The sequence below is a fragment of the Rhyacophila brunnea genome, unplaced genomic scaffold (genome assembly GCF_057557595.1).
Source record: "Rhyacophila brunnea isolate RB1 unplaced genomic scaffold, BYU_Rbru_1.0 scaffold_24, whole genome shotgun sequence".
Classification (NCBI taxonomy): Eukaryota; Metazoa; Arthropoda; class Insecta; order Trichoptera; family Rhyacophilidae; genus Rhyacophila; species Rhyacophila brunnea.
In genome coordinates this window covers 21,395,577-21,418,652 of record NW_028232904.1, presented here as the reverse complement: position 1 = coordinate 21,418,652, position 23,076 = coordinate 21,395,577, and the positions used below count along the sequence as shown (strand labels likewise).

Below are 23,076 nucleotides of genomic sequence, written 5' to 3'. Positions count from 1 at the left end.
TATACTGCCTACTTCTACTACTGTTACTATATACGGTGGCCGCGCGGCTTAAGCGTTGGACTATAACGCCGTGGGTCCCAGGTTCGAATCCTGTATCTGGCAAGTACACATATTGTTTTTCAATTTGTGTGTGAGTCGGGGTATGGACCTAATAGGTTGAGCAAGTGGCTGACATCCATTTCTCGTAAAAAAACAAAATCTGTTAATACAAACCTCTACTCTGCGGAGGCCCATATGATCCTATTAGGATCAGACATGTTCGGGATATACTGCAGGTATTTTATAACATATTGATCACTGTCAAAGTGTGTATTATTCTTTTCGTAAGTTATAATCATTTACCGTTGTCCAACAGACAGTCTTCGCCACCGATAGGCTAACAAACACGTGTCACTCTTTGATTTGGGTGTAACTACCACTACTCACTTGATTTTGATTTCATTGCAATCGTAGCGATAAATAAACAACGGATAACAATCTAGTAATCTTAAATTACTATGGGTTTTTTTGCTGTACTTGTGGCGTCAAAAACAAGGGTGTGATAGCCGCTTTACTCAAAATGATTTTAAAAAATTGATTTTTCTTTTCCAGGTGTACAGCGATGCGGACATAGTCCTATCGCAGGACTGGGTCCCACCGGTCGCCATCTTGGCTTCTGCCGAACCCCCCCTCTCTGCCCCGCCATCGTCCTCCGAAGAGAGAGTGAGGAAACAGACAGCTGTCTCCTTCTCATTGGACACAACCGCTCAGACCAAAGCCGACGAAGCCAAAGGCGAGAAAAAAAGCAAGGTCAGCTGTCTTTAAGTATTCCAGACACTTTGTTGTAATACAAAATACGACTTCTATAAACGTCGTGTTGTATTCCGTTACACAGTACAGGACGTCAATGAATGTCCTGTCATATCACATCTCAGAAAATACGACGTTTATGTCCAAATACGTCATGTCCGCGAATGTGTTAACAGCCTACCTCCACTCCTCGCCACTGATGTATATATATTATTGTTACAGATGCTGAAGCGTCTCTCGTACCCCCTCTCCTGGATGGAAGGTCTCGCGGGAGATAGTGGAAGTGGCGCCGGTTCCACCACTGGAAGCGGAGGAGGCGGAAGCAGCTCGGGAGGATCACAAGCCGACTCGCTGCCAACTTCAGCCGATAGCCATAACTCCGGAAGTGTTTTCTCCAAAGTATTCAACAGGTCAATATTGCGCTAATTTTATTCATAAACTAACAACAATCGCACTAATGACGATTGCCGTAATTATCTATTTAATTCAGTTTAGTTATTATATTATCTGTCATCAACTTTAGACGGGACACCAAGGCAGATGCTAGAAGATGGAACGATTCAAACTAAGACCTAAATATAGTAATAGTAGATAAACTTTAAGGTTAATAATTGAGATGTTGAGGATTAAAGGAGTATAAGTGACACAAACTGCTTTGATGAAAAGTAATATTTTATTCCTAACATCTATTTCATACGCAACGAATATTACCGTGCGATATAAATTTGCGTGATTACTGTTCGCCAACGGAAGCGGAATAAACAATAGAGAAAAACTGAATGAATCGGGGTTAGTTTGATAGGGAATTTTGATAATTTTCGCTGTGTGTAAGCGTGAATTAGGTCACGTACACCAAGACCGTAGTGGTGGATGCTCGGCGGCTAACCAAAGTAGTTGGATCACTCGAAAACCGCCTTCTGCACCGGACGATACTGCTTCAGTACAATGTGAAAGCTTCTACACAGTTCCACACTCCACTGCAACCGCTTGGCGGAAAATAATCGCGCTTATTTGATTGTGCGATAATATTCGCTGCGTGTGAAACAGAGGTTACATTGGATTACATTCCATGTTTTAAGTATTGTTATTATTTTGTGATCAACCAAGTTGAAAGTCTTGGTTTAGTTGTAAAATTTCATAATATTATGTAAAATTATAATCACATTGAAGTTGATTAACTTAACTTGGAAACCGGTGCAGTTGTATTCGTTCAATCCAATTCAATACTTCACTATAATATTTTTCTTTCAATTAACCTTGCCTGTTCTGTGATGTCAAGTCATGTTACATATTCACTGTTAAATATTTTATATTTCAGGTAATATTCATTTCATCTGTTTCATATTGTTAGAATCTATACAACAAAAAGTAAATTATGACGAAGAAATATTTTTATAAATCGACAAATTCAGCATGTCCATTTTAAAATACTATCAAATCATGATACTAATATGTGACAGCACAGGACGGGACAGAATTTATTAGTGCAGTAAGCGAAAGGTTAATGATAATCTCATATATGCCTAGTAAATTAGTAAATTAAATTTGTATATCGCCAAATAATATACCTTGCTATATAAATTAATATAAATCTTGCAATACCAAAATAATTGATAATATGTATAATATTGCAATACAAAATCTACACGTAGTAGGGTAGCTACTTTTAGTCTGGGCGTCAGGGAATTTTTGGAAATATGCAGCGTTTGGCAATCCTCGGTTTCTATGTGTGTGTGTGTAGACCGTGATAAAAATATACAAATCAGTTTTTTTCACATACCCGCAATTTAATGTATCTTAACACAACAACGGTTCTCATAAAAATCGATGTTTTATAGCCAAAAGCTACTCTGTTTTCAAAATCGCCCAAATGCCACAACGAATCGGACGAGCTCTACTTGCAAAATCATCATATTATAATTATAGTATTTATTATATAGAATGAATTAATAGTTTTAGAGAGAGTACGTGTGTGGTGGTTCCTATAGTGACCTACTCCCACTGACATCTGTAGAGAATAACATGAAACTAACCATTGTTGAATATCTGACTTCAAAACCCGAAAGAAAAGGTTAATTTCTCATTAGTCTATTTTTAAGATAATAACTATGATTTTTTTTACAGCTTTGTGTATTTTTAATTGAATATGTCCGCCATTTACCATGCAACAGTGTATTTATGGCGATATGTTTGTCTTTTCTCTGTTCATGCCCGCCCCGCCACGGATCGGATAACAAAAAAAAATATATTATTTCAAAAACTTTTTTTCTGACAAAACACTCCCGTTGTCGACCTTACATTAATTCATAACTCATTATCGACGCCAACACGTCACATAAAACACCGTGGAATATACCATTGACATCTATTAAAATTATCCATGCATATTCCGCGGACAATCACACATTCATTTACAAACCTTTAAATATGGTGCCTTGACGCAATCTCACTAATCTGAAACATTAATTTATGACTTAATCTAACTTGATACATCAATTTCTGGCAAAATTTTTGTAATGTAACCTAACCTATTAACTTGTCATTGTATAATTTTAAACTACTAACGTTGTACTAATTTCAATTATAAATTTGCCATTTGTATCTTAACTTCAAAAATATTTGTTGATAATTTTTTATCTTTTTGAACAAAATTATGACTCATTCGCTCTCCATGTTCGTTTGATTAATTTCAATCACTAATTCATACTAACGCCTATCAAAAACATCATAAACATGTCCGAAGCATCATCGCTTTATCATGAAACAAACCCAACCTGACATTCCGTATACATAACCTCAAACGAAAACGGGGCACGGTTTTAGCTCCCCGATGAATCTGGTGGAGCTGGGAACGGGTTTGTTCTTGAGCAAGACCCCCTCCGAGGAAGGCCCGCACGACAGTGTGTTCCCACTGCCGGGGTATGTCATCCAATTGTAGCAATAAACTGTCAAAAATGTAACGGCAAACATTGAAATTTTTTATTGTAAAAATACTCAAAATTTTCCTTCCAAGCAGTCATGTATTAATTGACTTTGTTTCTACACTACACCTATCCATTTGTGATGATTTAATTAGTGACTGTCTTGTTCTGGACACACACTTTCCATAATATATTATATACTACTTCGTTGATTCTCTATCAAAAATGGGTCGATTGGGTCGTGAAATAAAAATATTTTTAGGATACCTTTGATTTTTGGAATTTGCTAGTAATTAGAAAATTCGGTACAGTTTGGTTATGAGGAATACAGCGGCGAACACATTTTGAAAATAGCCGATATACTGGATTATTTGTTAGGTTAACCTAACCAAACCTAACCTAAACTAACCCAAACTAACAAATAATCCAGTATATCGGGTATTTTCAAAATGTATTTACCGCTGTATTCCTCATAACCGAACTGTACCGAAAGTTCTATTTAATTTTGAATCTTTTTGAACCTAGAAGAGCAATTCGTGTAAATTCAAGGTGACTAGGTACTTCACAAGAGTTTTAACAAAGGCACCGAGACCGTGTAAGCATTCTGGTGGATATATTAAAAAACAAAATTCCAACGTTACTAAATGAAACACCGTATGCACTACAGCCCTTCGCGACAACATAGATTGCGTGTGCTTTGTTTTCAAAAGTAAATATAACACAAAAAATGTTGTGAAGCAGACAATATGACAATATTTCAAAGTCTTGGTTCCTCGATGCTGGATCCTTAGTTCACAATAATGATTTAATTTTCTTACCAATACAAGTACGTACTACATTTTGTGTTATTCAAATATAACATTTATTTAATTGTTATACACTATGTTATCTTGTGTCGCGAAATCAAAAAAATTACCGTAATGTGAGTTGCATTCCGAAAAAGTTAAGAAACCCTGTTTTATCAATTCAATTTTCTCATTAAACTTCATACGCCATACAGGGGCCTATGTAGATTAATACAGTTTTAAGATAAATGCGATTAAAGATTTTGCTACTATGAAAATCATTCAATAAAGCATACTCTACTCAATTATGTCTTGTAAACAGATATATGTACGACATAGAGCTTTGTGTCACCAATAAACCGAGGCTAACTCAAAACACGCATTATTGTAGTTAGGCTGCCGTGATCCTAAAAAACCATATTGTGGTACGAACACTATATTGTGGTGTGGCACCAACCTAAAATCAGGATGACACAACAAGAAATCAATACACCAGTAAATAGATTAGATACCTGTGTACATCTGTCTATTGGTATGGTTTCCACAATGGCTGAGTTCTCAACTCGTTATTGATACGGACATACTAGATTTATATTCTCCATGATTTAGATCACCAAATCAATTATCCCAAGAGTATTAATGCCCATAAATGAACCTGATAGTTTTGGAGTAAATAGAAATAATATGCTGTGTTTATATAAAGCCAAAGGTGATAATGGAGGAACACGGTCTCATAAGTTATACTGATGTGACTGTTTGTTTTAGTATTGACAACCTGCCGCCACTTGAGTGAGTGAATAAATAAGTAAAGATTTCTCTATTGCCTTTAATGCATCTGTTTTTTGTGTGGTCTATCACATGTGCGCAATCAAAAATGACGCCGTTTAAATGTTCATATTGATTAAGGCTCTTTTACGCATCTGAAGGTTGATTGCATTGCCCTCAAAAGTAAAAGTGAAATTACAAAACGATTCAAAAATCCCTAATAAAGAGACTAAGAGAATCCACTGAGTTATAATATAATATTATAATGGACTTGTACTGTAACCTATCCTTACCCTCCATTTCTTATAATATGAATTAAATATATTATTAATAATTGTCTATTTATTATTGTACAGCTCTTGTGCCTTGGTCCACTTCTGAATGCGCTTCAATTTCATCATATTATCACGTCAATAAACATTATATTGATATAGCTGTCACTGTACTAATTCATTAGCAAAGTAGCAAATGACACTTTGATTGTATTGTTTCATATCTAATCATTTTTCGAATTCAAAATTCGAATTACAGAATATTTCGAATTACAGTAAATTTCGAATTATTTATTTTATCTTTTTGAGAATTTTTACTTTGCCATGGTGATAAAATAATATGCAAATACCAATATTAAATTAAGTATAGTTAACATTCTTTACCATTAATTTTCTGGTGTTAACAAACCATTATAAGTAACAACACAATATTTCCATTGAAAATTCTTTCAAAGTTTACTATTTTCTCCATTTTGTTCATTTCTCTCCTTGTAAATCTTATTTGGCTCTAATGCACAATAAATATATTATAATATTATCGCATATCACTATATCGATTATTTCTGAGGATATCTATATCATCTACGGACTGCTTGCCGCTACTCCAAAATGTAGTTAAAGTTAAAAAAATGTAAATTCAATTTGTCATTTACCATTTTGTTTGATCGTTTTATCGTCATCGTTTCGTACATAACTTTCGCTCATGTTATCAAAAATATTGTATTTTAATGATGCTGGAAGAGAAAAATTATGACTTATTTATAATATAACATAGCACAGAAGATAATTATTTTATCATAGGACGAAACATCTTTATTATATTTAAATAAGTTAATGAATTGGATCTTGCTATGTATTTATGGGTCAAGCCACATTTAATTTTTTTTCACTTTTCTTCTTTGCAAACGGCACAATGCTCCTTTATTAAAAACACAAAATAGCATGGATGAATATTTTTGCCTGTTTTTTTTTTTTTGTTATTTTTGTTGAAGGTTTTAAGATGGAGTGTTATAACTCTAGTCGTATATATGGACGGAATCGTGAGACATGTAATTAAATACAATTTACAGAAGTGTTTTAATTAATCGATACATATCTAATATGTTTTTAATTCAAACGTAAACTTATTGGAAGAAATAAACTAACGTTAAAACAAATGATTTGATTTTGAAACACAAAACGTTTAGTACAAATGTTGAATTATGGATTTGTTGCTATTTAGAAATAAATGCTTCAAACGTAGTTTTAAATTGTCACCGTACACATTTTTCGGTAAATTGTATTATTTTATAACATGTTTTGTTGTTTTCCGCCATTAGATGACTCTTAACCGGGTCTCACATACAAAATCGTCTCGTCTACGACGCAGCCATAAATCAAACCTTGTAGGAATGTGAAAGGACAGGGACGTGCGCAACCTCTCGAAACGTCAATGTCGTCAACAAAAGAAACATTGCACAAAAACGTATCAGTCGCCGAAACAGCAACTATTATGTATTGATACCGCAGAAATCTAAGAAGGCGAAAATATTGCTTTCATCTGTCAATTAAACACATATCGATGCACAGTGTATCGAATCCATTGTCGAAATAAATATTGGTGCACTCATCTACCATTTTGATTGAGCGTAAATAGGAGGTGACTGGAAAGTTTGACGTTTAAATTAGAAATGGCCCACCGAGGACGTGCAACATGCGGTCCAAGCGAGTGAAATTTGTTGCTAGCGACACCAGCTATTTTTGTCAAACTAAAGTGTCACATTCCAGCAATGTGCGGAGGTCCATTAGGCTACCTGTGTTTTGTGAGTACCAACAAAATCGCATCGACATATTCGACGTGTCGCAGTCGAGACTAGTTTGGATGTGCCGGCTTAGAGCTATAACACCTTATCAACGAATAGCATCAAAATTTTATTTCTTGCATCAACATGTCGCCAGATCTGTTAATCCATAACACGCAGACCAAATCATTGCTCATATTTAATGACTATTCAATATATTCCGTGCATATTATTATTATTCAATATTTTTGATACTATATGTCTAATATAATAAACTTCATTTCAGCATGCCTCATACACAAGTCATCCCAGCACTACTCATTCTCGACAAACTTCATCTAACTACACTTCTTCGTCTTTTAGCTCCATCTGTTTTCTTTGTACTGTTACCTAAAAACGTCTTGTGTATAATTTCTTTAACTGTGTCTTAGGTATAATAAATATATGTCGATGTCTTAGCTAATCTGTACCTACCTGATATTATTTAATTTGTAATTTATATTAATTTATCCCACCTGTGAAAGTACAACACTACGTACATTTTATGAAAAGTTTGTCTGCTAAAACATAGTTTTAATAATCGTATAAAAATTACAATTTACGAATTATACACTATAAAGTGTAATTTATTTACCATAATCTGACAGTTGCAATTACCATTAAATTTAGTGAACAAGGATTCATCTGTAGATAAAACCTTGTTCACTTATCTGAAATCACTTTTTTGAGTAGGTAACAAGGTTCCAAATGATTTTATCAAATTCATGGATTTTATATTTAAATAATCAAAAATAAGTTATGACGATTGTAGGGTGAAATATAACGGATTGAATCTTTGGTGCTAATTATCTCAAAACTATAATATCAGTGTTAGATGGAACCATGTAATTCTCAGGTGTCGATATGCACATACCATGTGAAGGTTGAAAATTAAGAATTTTGTGTATCTTCGGGAGCTTAGCATGAATAATCTGTAGATTTGTAGAAAAGATGTATGTCATTATGATGCACTGTCTTTTCTCGTTTTGAAAATAAACATTAATTTATCATATTTCTTTGTCAATCATTGCAGCGCAGTGGTAGATACGCAGTTCGATATTCGAATCCCATTGAATACCCACGGCATGGTTGCAATGTTAAAAAATTTGAATGAATGGTGAACAACTGTTTTTCGTAAAAAAAATGTCCGTTATGTTACCTTTTCCACCTGGAATGAATATAATGGGACATTTTGACTTATAACTGTGTTTTTGCAGCCACTTAGGTCCTTCTGTCACTAGTTATCCCCTAACATGCAATAAATCGTCAATGAATACAATAGATTTTAGTTACACACAGTCATTTCGGGTAACTTTGACCGATCGGTATAACTTTGACCCATATTTTTTGTCTTCTGTACCAATAATTGAATGGTGTATTATTCGATTTAGAAGACGTGTATTACACAAACTTTAGAAACTATCTGGTGAATTATTTATAATATGTAGTTAGAAAGGTAAAAAAAATAGGCCAAAGTTAGGTAGATTGATCAAAGGTTTCTGAAGATTAATTATTTAATATATCCCACAAAGTAATATAGCTTTTACATATATTTCGTCTCTTAGCAAATATGTCTTACTACTGACTTTTTAGATTGTTAGATGAAAAATAATTCTATATTGTTCCTTGTTTGGAATTCACTTTTTAGTTAACACACTATAGAAGCAAATAATTCCTCTGAAAGAATAATTATGATCATTCTGAGTGCATTCAAAATATTTAGTAGTTTAAGTATGATAACTATTTATAAATAATATTATATTTTGTTTCCTAGCAATTATACACACTGACTTTAGATCAATAAATGATAGATAGAATAATTCCTATGTTCCTTGTTTGGAATTCACTTTTTAGGTAACACACTATTGAGGTAAATGATTCCTCTGAAAGAATGATTATCATTCTGAGTGCATTAATAATATTTAGTTTACTTAATATCACTCTTCAATTTAGATTCAGTTAACACATTATACTGGTCTATTCTATTGTCTTTTTGTTTATTCATGATCAATGACAAGCCTTGTCACATTAATTTGTTAAAAAATTACATACAATATATTAATATCCCTTGTCATTTTGGATGTAGGGTTCTACTAAACATTGGTCGGTACACAATATAGTATATAGTAATTTTATATAGCTCTATAATAGAGTATTTTTGTCATATTCCAATTACAATTATTAAAAACAAATTGTAGAGTTATCCATTAAATCACGGCATCTGTGGCTAGTTAGCAATACAGCGTATAGAAGGTCCCAAGTTCAAATCCCAGCATTGAAATTTCACATTGTATTAATAATTAATTAAATCTGTGTTTTGATTTAGGGCCAGATTAAAATTGACGATTACCCATTATGCCTGCTACACAGTGACTAGAACAAATTCAAATATTGTTATTTGAATCCCTAAGTACAATACGCTATCAACAGATCCTCGTGAAACGTCTGTAGAGATACTTCTCTATGATTTTTCATCGTATCTCGTCGCCATAGATGTAAAGGGAGCCAAGCCACAAATTTGACGAAAATGAGTAAAGTATACAAAAGCATTTTAAAATCATCAAAGATGCAGTGGTCAATGGATTTAAGCCACAAAACTCTTTTGACTACATTTTTTGTACATTTCAATATTCAGTGGTCAAGAGATATAATACACATAACTTCTAAGATACTATTTTTTTTTAGTTATTTGTACAAAATAATAAAAAGGTAACACCACAAAGTACTTATATTATTTGTTCAAAGTTTCATTGTTATATCTTTAAAAACAAAAAAGTTCAATAAAAAAATGTTACTTTTATTTGTCACACAAAATCTTTGCACGCCTGTTTCTCAGCATTATGATTTTGTGGACAGCTCTCTTGGCATCTACGGCGACGATCTACGTATTTGATACAAACTCGTGATTTATCAGTGCATAATTTAATTTTAGAACTCTGGCTATATTTTAGCTGAACTATAACAAAACCCTACTCATTGAAATGTTCAAGTGTAATTAGCAGATACAGAAACCTAATTGACAGAGAATTTAAGTTTTCTGTTCATTCTCGAATTATTATATTATCTAATTTGACTCATTCTACGTGTAGGTTACATAAATCCAGTCAATGAAAAAATTAATGAATGACAATGTGTGTTTTAACGTTTGTTGTTTTTGTTGTTGTGCTTTAGACGCAGTTCTTACGGAGGTTTTGGCAAGTCTGACGGGAAGAAGCCCCCGCCGGTGGCGCAGCCCCCCAGACTCGACTACCGCAGCATGGTCTCCGTGGACGATATGCCCGAATTGTTTGTCTCCTTTGACAGTGAGTGACATTCTAATCCTTTTATCGAATGTCCAAAAGATAATATTATATCTCCTCTGGCTTTTTTTATAAACTTGAGGAGTAAATAATTAGGAAAATCTTCCCAACAAAGATAATAATATTAAAGCAATTCTTGACTGATGTCGTTTTGAGGATTAATGCATGATCCCCAGATATGTGAATTTGAATCTCTATAATTATTATTATTACTCATTGATTTTCTTTCTCTCCGCAGAGCTCATACCCCGTCCTGCCAGATCATGCGATGACCCGCCATTGTACCTCCGACTGAGAATGGGTCGGCCGACAGACCGAGCCGTGCCGCGATCCACCCCGCTCATGTCATACGGCAGGAAACGGATGCGACCCGAATACTGGTTCAGCGTGCCCAGAAATCGGTGAGAATGATATCCATTCACTATACCTAATGGCAGTATAGTTGGTATAGTGGCCGTGACTGGCGCCATGGGTGTGGATTCGATCCCGCGTCTTACAAAAAATATATATGTGATTTTACAAGAACCCAGTGTTAAGCTATGAGCTAAAAGTTAATCCTGAAATTCCAGCATTTTCAATTCCGGGATTGTTAGTAATATACAATATCATCATCATGATGAAGGCCTGTCCAAGCTGATTCTATTCCTCTCGAACATGTGCGTTGAGTACAGTGAATATGTACTTTCCCAGAACTTAACCAGGTCTACTTTTCAGATGTTTTCTACCTCTAAGGCACCACTGAACAGTTAGATTTGTCAAGCAACAGTCTCTTCTTCGAGCTATATGGTCGCTATATACTAATATCTCGCTTTCCGGGTGAGATACGTTAACGACAGCTTCCGTAGTCCAGTGCGTAATTCGCTGGACTTTCATCTGGGGGCTCTGGGTTCGATTCCCGGTGAGGTCACTATATATTCATGTGATTTTTTCAAAGTATGGGTGGTTGTGATTGATCCACTTCTATTACTACACTACTGTCATTGGGCTTCATGGTGTGTCATAGTGCTAAAAAAAATAAAGTAAAAAATACAAAGAATTGGCTCTAGACTGAAATGCCGTATAAAACATCAGTTTCTCCATATCCATTGGACCCGATACAATCCAATTTGTAAATCAATCGTGATTCAGTGTATTAACAATTGCTGATATTTTCAGAGTGGATGACCTGTACAAATTCCTGAACCACTGGGTACCTGAGCTCTACGGAGAGTTGGGAGACGTGACTGAACGCGGCTACACATTAGTCGACAGTGATACAGAATTGTGGGATGACGAAGTTGGCACTCCTGGTGATAAGGTAAGCTATGTTCTTTACTCTATTGTTGGCCATATGCAAAATGACACCATCTTGCACATATTCTACTATCGGGAGAGAATTGGAGACACCAACCTATTTATGGTTACATGTAAATTGTACGTAAAACATTTCACCGTGGCACAGTTCGCCGTGAACTTTCTTATCTGAAAGAGATGACCGAATACTATATGATCGCCAATTTTATTAGATTCAATATGAACATGAATTCAATTTTCATAGCTGATTGTGGCAAAATTCATGAATTCAAGAATGAAAACCTAACCTAACCTAACAAATAATCTAGTATATCGGCTATTTTCAAAAATTGTTTGCTGCTGGTTTCCTGTAAAGTGTAAACTGACAAGAATCGTGTTTTATTTAAACATGAATTTTATGTCAGTACTATACGACCCAAAGAGGTTGGATGGTCTTTAATATACGGCCATATATTTCCGATACAAGATTTCACGGTGAAGTGTGATACTGCAAACTGCATATGTACAAGTTTCCGGACACGTCTATTAATTGGCTCAGTACCTAATTAATAATATTTCATTTCAATCAATATACATTTCACATCCTGCCCAATTTGCATCATTTGTCAACCCGGCAGTACACAGTCCACTCTTGAAACATTCCTGCAGAGCGAGGTTAGATCGGCAGTGTGCCGAAATACAGAATATACGCAATGATTAGTGAATTATTACAAATCTAATAGAAATCTTCTTCTTTCTCTCACAGGGCGAGCGATCTGACAGCCAAGGTGATATGGGCGATCTGACGAGAGAATCCTGGGAGGTGCGTACCAATGATTTCATATATTTTTTACAACTCGACAATGCACATTGTTACAGACTGACTGCAAACTATTTTACCCTCAAATTACTCAACTGTTTTATGTTACATATTACAATTGTATAGTATACTACATATCTACTAAACATGAACATGTTATATTAATTAACTGGGTGTTTCATAAAAAAACCGATATGCTAAATGTAAAGGAAATTAATATCAAGAAAAATAACCGTATCTTTCTGTTAGACAGTGGCGAAGAGTAGAGGTAGGCTGTGGAGATCCGACATCAAGTAATAGTGCACACTAAACATTGTCACATACTTGTTTTAAGTGAACTAAGAATACAAATTGCAGATGGTGTCGGTTACTTTTTTGAATTCTGTAAATTCTGCCTAGACCAAACCATAATAGATAGAAGAATATTTTTTATCTATTGTTGTTTAGTTAGGAAGGGTTTAATTGAATTTTAAAAATTAACCCATACTATCTACAATTTGTATTCTTAGTTCAATGAAAACAAATAAGTATAACTGATAAAGTTTAATGTGCGCTATTTATGTCAGATCTCCACAATCTACCTCCACCCTTCGCCACTGCTGTTAGACAGTTCAAACACCGAGAATCGATATGATATTGACTCAAAACTCCATTAAAACCTACAGCATTCATTTATTATTGATACCTATCTCGCACACAGCTACAGTATTCCATAGTAAGCAAAATGTTGTTAACGTGTACGTTAATGTTGTACGTAAAGTAACAATTGGGTACATTCATATTTATTATTATCATCAGCCTGAATCAATCCACTGTTGGATGATCATTTAATCACAATCACAATCTCATGGCACATATGACAGTCGGCACCACAATATTTTTTTTTTACCTTGGAATATTGTATAGGCTTTGTACGGTCTCATTTTTTTGATATTAACTGAGTGCCGTTAATAAATTTGTTCAGTTATTGTTACACTGAGTTTTTGTATGAGAGCTCACTCACTTAGGTTTATTGACAAATGTCAATGTTAATTTTTTATTATAAAATTTTATATAAACAACAAACAATGGGATTTAAAATAGTTGGTTCGAACTATTATTTTATTTTTGTTTTTTTTATGGAAATTCGGTAAGTAAGTATTACATAATATTATGAATTTTAAAAAACCAGTCGGAGTTGTTATTCTTTCTCTAATGACTCGAGGAATATAAATTACCTAATATGTATAATTTATTAAGACGTTAACAGGTTTGTTACAACACAAAAATAATATCTTCCAACGTTACTTATAGATCTAATAATTAAAGATCATAACTTTATTATTAAATTAATTAATTCTAATATAAATATTACATTTTAGCAAAGATGTTTTTTTTTACTTTCAATGAAAAACGAATTATGAATTAACATCAAATAATTCGAATTATGAAATCGCCCAACAAATTATTGTGGTCAAATTTTTATGGAGACGAACACAATATAAGGGGGGTCGTTCATGAATGACGTCACACGATTTTCGCTGTTTTTTTAATGTCTCTCCCTCCAATCGTTTCACTTCTCACGGATTTTTTCACATTTTTTACAGCCCCTCCTCCCCTTAAAGTGTGGTGTCGTATATGGATGACCCCTATTTTTTTTACAAAATTTAAAAATTGATGCCATACACCAAATGTTTCACAAGTTTCTGTTTCCATAACCTATTTATTTTTAATTATTTATCATATAGGTAGGTATATTAATTTTATAATACACTTCTAATGATAGGTACTTGAATGTTTAATATCATGGGGAAAATGAGAGATGTTTTTTTTATCACATGACAACACAATTTACTCTTCACAATCTTTACCTCTACTTACATTTTTATTAAATTTAATGCTTGATGTATTAGTTTTAGAAACGGAAATATAATCATTTAGGATAATGACACCGTAATGCATAATTAATTGTACATATTACAATTTAGAATTGTTAACAATTTTATTTATTGCAGTTAATACAATGAAAATGATTCATTTTTTATTTGTTTTTTTGTCTACAAATTGTGTTAATGAATTGACAGTCTGAATTATGATGTCAGTATTGTCTTCTCTATTTGTAATTAAATGTGATGCATACACTAATATTCAATACAATTTACATTATTGTGTAAAACTTACAGAAATTGCAATCGTATATTATTCAGCTGTTCAAATACAAAATTTTTAAATAGTTCATATATTTATATTAATACTATAGTCTTTTCTATTGTAATAGGTAGACAGTATAATATCCGTAATTATTTTTGTATATTGTTTCAGAGCAATTTTGTAAATTTTTACATAAATTAAGTCATTTTTACTGTATCCAAATTCATGAAATCAAAAGAGTTTTTTTAGATATTATGTTAAAAAATGTGTTCGATGTATTTATTTTCTACAATGTATTTTGATGTACATCATAAAACAATCATCATATTATTGTCATCTACCATCCAACTGTCATCATTGAATCATCTATCAACTGCCGCTACATCTTCATTTCATCATCATTGGTTCTAGGATTCCCCATCGCAAACTATCAAATCATCGATTGAAATCTACAAAATGAAACGGACGACAGCCATAATGGACGAATTGATTAACTCGAATATTATGAAATCACCGCTTATGCAAATATTTCACGAAGGTGCTGCATTAATCATGAATAAATGAATCGTCAATACTTTCATCAAAATATTATCACTTGAAGGAAAAGAAATCATGCATCATCAAAATGTCAGTACGGAATCGGATGTCATCTAAATGTCAATCATGCATATTTTATCTCATCGGAAGAATTATTAACTGTCATTATAATGGAACTAATGTCACTAAAAATCATTACACATTATCGAAAATAATGCAATACCAAATCACCAGACGTCATCAATATGTCACTCATCTATCAATCATGAAATATAGCAATTTATTCGCAATGCTCTCATAAAATCATGTATCAAGAAATCATCAGATGCCATCCAAATGTCATGCAATCATGAAAAACAGTGCCCATAACACAACAACGATCTGAGAAAACAGTACATTATCAAACCTTCAGATTTCATGAATTCATCAGAATGTCACACGATTATAAAAAAAATCCTGCCATGATTTAAAATGTTACTGATGTGATGAAATGTCGCATGGTGACCGTCAGCTGCTGAAGGCGCCCTACGTGAAGATCTACTCCATCCTCAAGAGCCAGGGCCTGTCCGGAGACTCGGATGAGCAATCCCGTGACGAGGTACCGTCCAACGCACAAAGCGCGACTGGCGCACTAGGCGCCATCTCTCCCGCATACAGATAACTTGATATTAGTGTATAGTGTGTACCGTTTGACACCCCGTAGTGGCAACAACCCTTCACACCTTTCTATATGTCTACGGGTGCCGTGTTATGGCGATTTGTCGGATTAGGCACATGCTACATATTATGTGATTGATTTAAGATATTTCACAAACATATATTATATCAATCACATTTTTTTACTGTATGTAGTATTAAAACTCGAGCTTAAGCTGGCTGGTGATTATTTCGATATTAACGAAATACATTTAAATGTTATAGGTGTTTCCTTAGCATTTATAACTTGTTTTTACATTTGTAATTTGTTGACGGTTATTGTTAACAATTATTGTAGATACCACCTTGTTTATGGAATTGCTCAAAGTGATATCTGTGTTATTTTGGAGCAATAAAATTAACTATTTAGAATAGCCCTGCCCTGCTGGACTGGTTTCATCTGCTTTTGTCTGGATTTTTCCAACTGATTACGTATATGGATGAATACGGTTCAGATCTTTATTGCATTAGATGGCAGCTCTCATAGTTCAATACATAAAGCTCTTGACTTGATTCCCAGTGAGGAGGACGCAATCCATTTATGTGATTTTCTCAAAGCCAGAGTGTTTCTTGAAATATCTTGAAAAACGTGCCTAATAGTAAAATCTTAGAAAAATTCTTGGTAAAACACTCGCCTATCAAGCTAAAATTGAAAGTTCAAATCTCACTTGATGCAATTTTTTTTCTAGGATTTTTCTAATAGGTTTATTAATTTAAATAATTTATTAGAAAATTCTTATTATAGTATATGCCTATACCGACAAATCGCCACCGGGATGTTAGATCCCAGCTTTCCCAAGTGTTAGAATGTATCCATAACTTCTCAAGCATGTTTTTTTGTTCAACTTCACACCTAAAACAGATGTTATTAACTTAGGCTATACCCGTTATACTATTTTAAATATATTGACACATTCACTGATGTACCTATCTGTCATATTCAAACTTGACTTGTGTAATCAACAGTTTATACCATCGTGGTTACCGTGACGACTTCTCATATCGAAAGAAAATGTATCGATACTTTGTATTGTTCTCGTATCGAAACATATCATGTAACGATACTTAGTATCAGTATTGTATATGAACAAATGTATCAATACATGGTATCAGTATCTTATCTGAACATTATTATCGATACTTGGTATTAGTATTATATCGGAATAAATGTATCGATACATTTTCGACGAACCTAGACTTGACAAATACATAATACATAGTGTTTTATACACATACTTACCTATGGTTGTTCCAAAGATGTTAAAGAAAACCTTTCTTCTATATTATAATATGAGTTAAGCTGGAAAAAAGGTTACTGAGGACAATAGTTAAATTAGATACAAGTCATTTCGCATTGCAGATTTATTTGTAGCCCATTCACATTTCTATGTTCTGAGGTTTATTTTAAAACACCTCGCATTAGTGTTACAAAACTAGAATAAGACTTTTTATGCAATCAACATAATATTATGAATACGCAGGCACTTATGTTTCTGTTAAAGATGTTGAAAAAATCCCTTTATATGTTATGCTACTAAGGCTAATGATTAAATAATCTGCAAGTCATTTCGCACTGCAGATTTATTTATTGCTGGATTGACACTTTTTCACTGAAATCTATTTACTAGGGTGAAAATGGCGTACTGGAACGCTCACACATACTACTCGCTTTTTAAGTCGAAAAGTCACTAGTTAATCGGTGCGCTTGACCGCCAATCTCACCTCGCTCACATACCTCGTGCCCAGACACTTCTCGATTCAATGCGAGCGATAAATGCAGCCATGACTAGATTTGGGTATTTCCCGAGAAAATCTCAATCTCGAGATTTGGGATTTCCCGAAATGATGAAATTTTGAATTCTCGAGATTCGGGATTTCCAGAAAAGAATTCTCGAGAATTCTCGAGCTATCGGGGAATTAAAAAAAAAACTGTAAAAATCCTAAAATCAGTGTATAAACAGACCAATTCCAAAAAAATATGATTTTTTTTATTCATGTAAGAAGACAAACAAAGTAGAAATAGGAAAACAAAAATAATTCAAAACATTACTTATTAAAATATAATTTAAAAAAACACAGACTGTCAATCGCTGAGTCTGACAATCGCGTATGCTTTTTAGACACAAAATTCCCTGATGTTGCAAAAATTGCGCTCATTTTGAGTCGACGTTGGCTTAATTGTGTTAAATGCCCCGACCAGTCTCTGAACGTTTTGTGTCCACTTTTTTCATATAGAAAATCGTTGTTAATTTGATAATAAAGAAATTCCGAATCCCGCGAAAAGATTCTCGAGATCCGGGATTTCCCGAAATGTTAAAAATTTCATTTCTCGAGATTCGGGATGGAAAATCTCGAAAGTTTCTTGAGAATTCCCGTCGGGAAATTTCCGAAACCCAACTCTAGCCATGACCTCTTCTGGATCAAAATTGTTTCCTCTTGTCAAGCTTATTGGGCGCCGTTAGCGAGGGCTGTGAGACTGGTCAATGCGCTCCCCAGAGGCGACAATTTTTAATGATGTGCTGTGTATTTTGTTTTTAAAATTAAATACTTATAGAATTGTCGCGATGAATTAACATATTTCGAAAAAGAAAACATTCATTGCAAATATTTCCAATTCTATAAATTACTGATCCAACGTTTATAATACATCCAACAAATGTTGAATTTCAGACAGATTTTTCTGTACCGGGACTTATAGTACCTATTAGTAAAAATTAACAGTTTGAAAATATTATGATCTATACTATACCTACATATTTATAAAGGTCATCATAATAAATGTAGGTAGGTATTTTAGGTTGCTATAAAGTAGTGTTATTATAGATTTTAATAGTTATGTGTGTTGATAGGTACTTCTTTTTTTCTATAATAGACCGTGTTTAGGAAAAAGGATGTAACCCTCACTGAAAATTTTTTACAGGAGAGACAGAAAACGTTTTTTGAGACTTTTTAGTTTAATATATTTTTTTAAATAGGCACAGACATTGGGTGCATGATGATTGATGATTTGGTGTAATATATTTTCGATCTAATAATAATTAAAGAAGTTAAATATTAGAAGATAAATAATGCTTTTTTTTCATAAATTAAAAATTAATTAACCCCGATTAAAACCTGAATTACAGTTATCTTACAATAATTAATTAGGTAGGTAGGTACCATAATATTTTGAAGAATGCAAAATGCTTCCAATTGCAAATTGTAATGCCAGCTACAGCAGTAGCTATTTAACTAAATAACTATTTTAATAACTAAGCTAAATAACTATTTTTGCGGTCGTTTAGCGGAGATGTTTTATCGTAATCTTACGTAAATCCATCTTATCTCTCCATGAGAAATATTTCGTTTTCTAAGCGAAATAGGTACGAGCATTGTATCAGTTACCTACTATCTAGTTCTAGATTATAGACTAGGGATCAAAATTATACGTATTTTGTAAACAGCACGACTAGGAACTGTTTTTAAAGTTCGCAAATGTTTTACAGAGTCTACAAAATGAACGAGGGCCTCAAGCAAACGTTTGTTGTAATGAATGAATTAAAAATGACATTTGAAAGTGACATATAAAGCAGCCATTTTGAATGACGTGTGACGTCAGATTGCTTACGTCACAAACAGCGATATACGCTATATGGTGGAAAATCGGTTAAATAGCTTGTAAAGAATTTCGGAATCTCATACATACGGCCCTTAATATCTAATAAAAGCACTTTTCGAAAAATCGAGGGTTACGCCCTTTTTCCTAAACACACTCTATATGTTTTGGATGATTACCGGCATTCAATAAGAAATACCGATATTCGGTATTGCAATCCCTACTGATGTAACCCTTCGTTTCATGAGTTCATGGTTCGGTGACGGTCACACGTTGCATGACCATGGCGGGGTTATCTCCCAATATTGACTAATAAACTGCGCCAGCATCAATCGTCATTGTAATTTTCCTCCTCGATTGTTGTCGTCTCTGATATTTTGACCTTCGATTTTTCATCACAATGCACAATTCAGTCGTTAGCCTAATCTGTGTAAAAATATAATAATTTATGTAGCATTGTTTTATTTTTACCTCGTCTATCGCTACTGTGATGGTAGACAACCTTTGACTTGTTACATTGTTGCATTAATGTAGTCACACTTAAAGAACGATAACTCGTTGTGACACTTTTTACCGATGCAATTTGAACGCAAAAAGTCAATTATTTTTCGTTTTGATTATAAAATGAGTCAGTATGAAGTAGCCTTCAAATAATGTTGATAAATTTCTGTATTTTTAGTTCGTGTCCGGAAACTTGTTCGTATGCAGTTTGCCGTACCACACTTCACCGTGAAATTTTGTATCGGAAGTATATGGCCGTATATTAAAGACCGTCCAACCTCTTTGGGTCGTATAGTACTGACATAAAATTCATGTCTAAATAAAACATTGTTCTTGTCAGTTTACACTTTATAGGAAGCCAGCAGCAAAAAAAATTAAAATAGCCGATATACCGGATTATTTGTTAGGTTAGGTTAGGTTTTCATTCTTGAATTTTGCCAAAATCAGATATGAAATATAAATTATTGTTCATATTGAATTTAATAAAATTGGAGATCGTATAGTATACGCCACACGGTCATCTCTCTCCGATAAGAAAGCTCACGGCGAACTGTGCCACGGTGAAATGTCTTACGTACAATTTACATGTAACCTTTTTAGTTACCTATATACGTACCAATGCCCATTAATAGTCAAGCCGTGACACGAAACTGTAAATTTCGATCGTAATGCTAGTTATTGTTCATACTTCGAGTGCAATATGAATTGTTTCTATAAAATTATGATTGTTTCATATTGAAATGGTAATACATACCTACATAACATAGCACTACAATCGTAACTCGCAATTCAGTGCCCCGGTCTGTCTATCGTCGGCCATGATACGTACCTACCGAAGGCCGACTATAATCAGGCCTTTTTTATGGTATGTTAATTTATTGATGGATTTGGATTGCTTATTTCGTTCAAATTAATGAACCCACGGCAAGGGTCCGAAAGCTCTTCGTTGTTAGGTATACGATCGCGAGTTCTAAAAATGACGATGATAAAGTGCCCCAAACCATATCTATCTACACGTATTAGAAAAAAAAAATTTTCAAATAATTTGAGCAACAATTTTAAAACTATATTGGATTCGCGCATGCGCACAAAAAATATGTGAAACTCTCACACATTGATGTGAAATCTTATATTTGTCAGCATAAAAAGACTAAACGGCCGTTTAGCCTAGATGGCCCCAGACTATGTATGCCTCAGTGGCGAAGGGTGGAGGTAGGCAGTATAGATCCGACATAAATCATCATCAGGGGCGCGACAACCCGGTGTGGGTCTAGGCGGCTCTCGTGGTGCAGTGCGTAAGGCGCTTGCCTCGATTCCCGGTCAGGACACACACTATTTATGTGTTTTTCTCAAAGCCTGGGTATTTGTGATTGTTCAAAACTACTAACAACCCCCTTTTACGAAAAAGCAAGGACATGGTTATTAATAATTCAAAAAAAAAAAACCCCCGGTGTGGGTCTTGGACTCGTACACCTGTCCCTATGAGTTTAGTGTCTGGTTTCCGAGGCTGCTGTTGTGGTTTCGTAACAGTGTCGTTTTTACGGGATGAGGTTGTTAGCCCCACGCCCAACCGCCTTTTCGGAGGGCCATTTCTTCCTTCTCCATTAGCCCTGACCACACTTTCCACCAGGGTTGACTACCTGATCTGAGGTGTAGTTGCTCAGGTTTCCAGGGTTCACCACGTGGAGCTAGAGTTATAAAAAAATCCCCTAACCGACATAAATAGTACACACAAAACTTTGTCAGACATACTTATGTATTTTCATTGAACTAAAAATACAAATTGCAGGTAGTGTTGGATAGTTTTTAAAATTCAATTAAACCCTGCTTAAACCAAGCTATAGTGAATTTAAAAAAAAATCTAACCAACACCATCTGCAACAAACTGCACTATTATGTATTCTTAATTCAAGGAAAACAAATAAGTATGACTGAAAAGGTGTGCATTATTTTTGTCGGATCTACACAGCCTACCTATACTATTATAGTTTGATTTAGGCAGGGTTTAATGGAATTTTCAAAAACTAACCGACACCATCTGCAATTTGTATTCTTAGTTAAATGAAAATAAATAAGTACCTATGACTGAGAAAGTTTAGTGTGCACTATTTAATATATGGCGAATGTACACAGCCTACATATTGTAAACATCTAACTATACTAGATTCGCTGATGCGCACAAAAACATAGTGTGTGATCATAGCAGGAATAAACTTCATATTATATTTTATCAACACAAATACAAAATAACATTTCTTAGTTGCACTTAGAACTTAGACACTTTTAGCAGATTTGTGTTTTAATTAAGTAATTTTCTCCTGTTTTTTTTTTAATTATTGAAACATTGATTGTGTTAGAATGTGTAAAGAGTTTGAATTGGTATTATTATGATGTTTTTTTTTTAATAATAATAATATACTATGCTACTTATGTGGAATGTGAATGACCATAGACAAACCAGCACTGCCTTCTTAGAATAGCGTTTATTTGTTTTATATAAACCTTTCCGAACACTGCCTAATGTTTTAGCAACTTACTGTACGTACTGTTTACTGTATGCAACTGTCGAAATTTTAAAACACGACATGTCTCAAAATATATGTTGATCGTGTAGTTTTCCCATAAAACTATCGATGTATTTATTATCTTTCGCTTATATCATGTATGGATAAGAAGGAGACAGAATAACAATACACTTTGAGAGACCCTGGGTTAGTCCATATATTATTATTAGGGTCCCCAAGAAAAAATCTTGTTAACCTATATTTTACTGTCGTAATAAAGTCCGCTCCCACTTCTGCTGTCACTTTACGTTACCGTATTAATTTCACGATTATGACAAAATGGAATCACCGATTGTAGGAATAGTTAATA

The 23,076-nt window shown here is 33.9% G+C and overlaps 1 protein-coding gene across 50 annotated transcripts in view; it reads left to right on the top strand.

The window, feature by feature from the left end:
* The window catches only part of mtd (TLD domain-containing protein mustard), a 380,034-nt gene that overhangs the window by 305,926 nt on the left and 51,032 nt on the right, over window positions 1-23,076 (top strand). For 37 of the 50 annotated variants that reach the window (XM_085951051.1, XM_085951049.1, XM_085951048.1 and 34 more), the window contains 6 exons: window positions 592-789; window positions 1,012-1,199; window positions 10,524-10,654; window positions 10,890-11,052; window positions 11,807-11,948; window positions 12,690-12,746. In XM_085951051.1, coding sequence (XP_085807177.1) covers window positions 592-789; window positions 1,012-1,199; window positions 10,524-10,654; window positions 10,890-11,052; window positions 11,807-11,948; window positions 12,690-12,746 — 879 coding nt within the window. Of the gene's footprint in view, window positions 1-591; window positions 790-1,011; window positions 1,200-10,523; window positions 10,655-10,889; window positions 11,053-11,806; window positions 11,949-12,689; window positions 12,747-15,921; window positions 16,009-23,076 lie in introns of all 50 variants that reach the window. The other 13 variants (XM_085951044.1, XM_085951050.1, XM_085951022.1 and 10 more) reach the window with 1 other exon arrangement.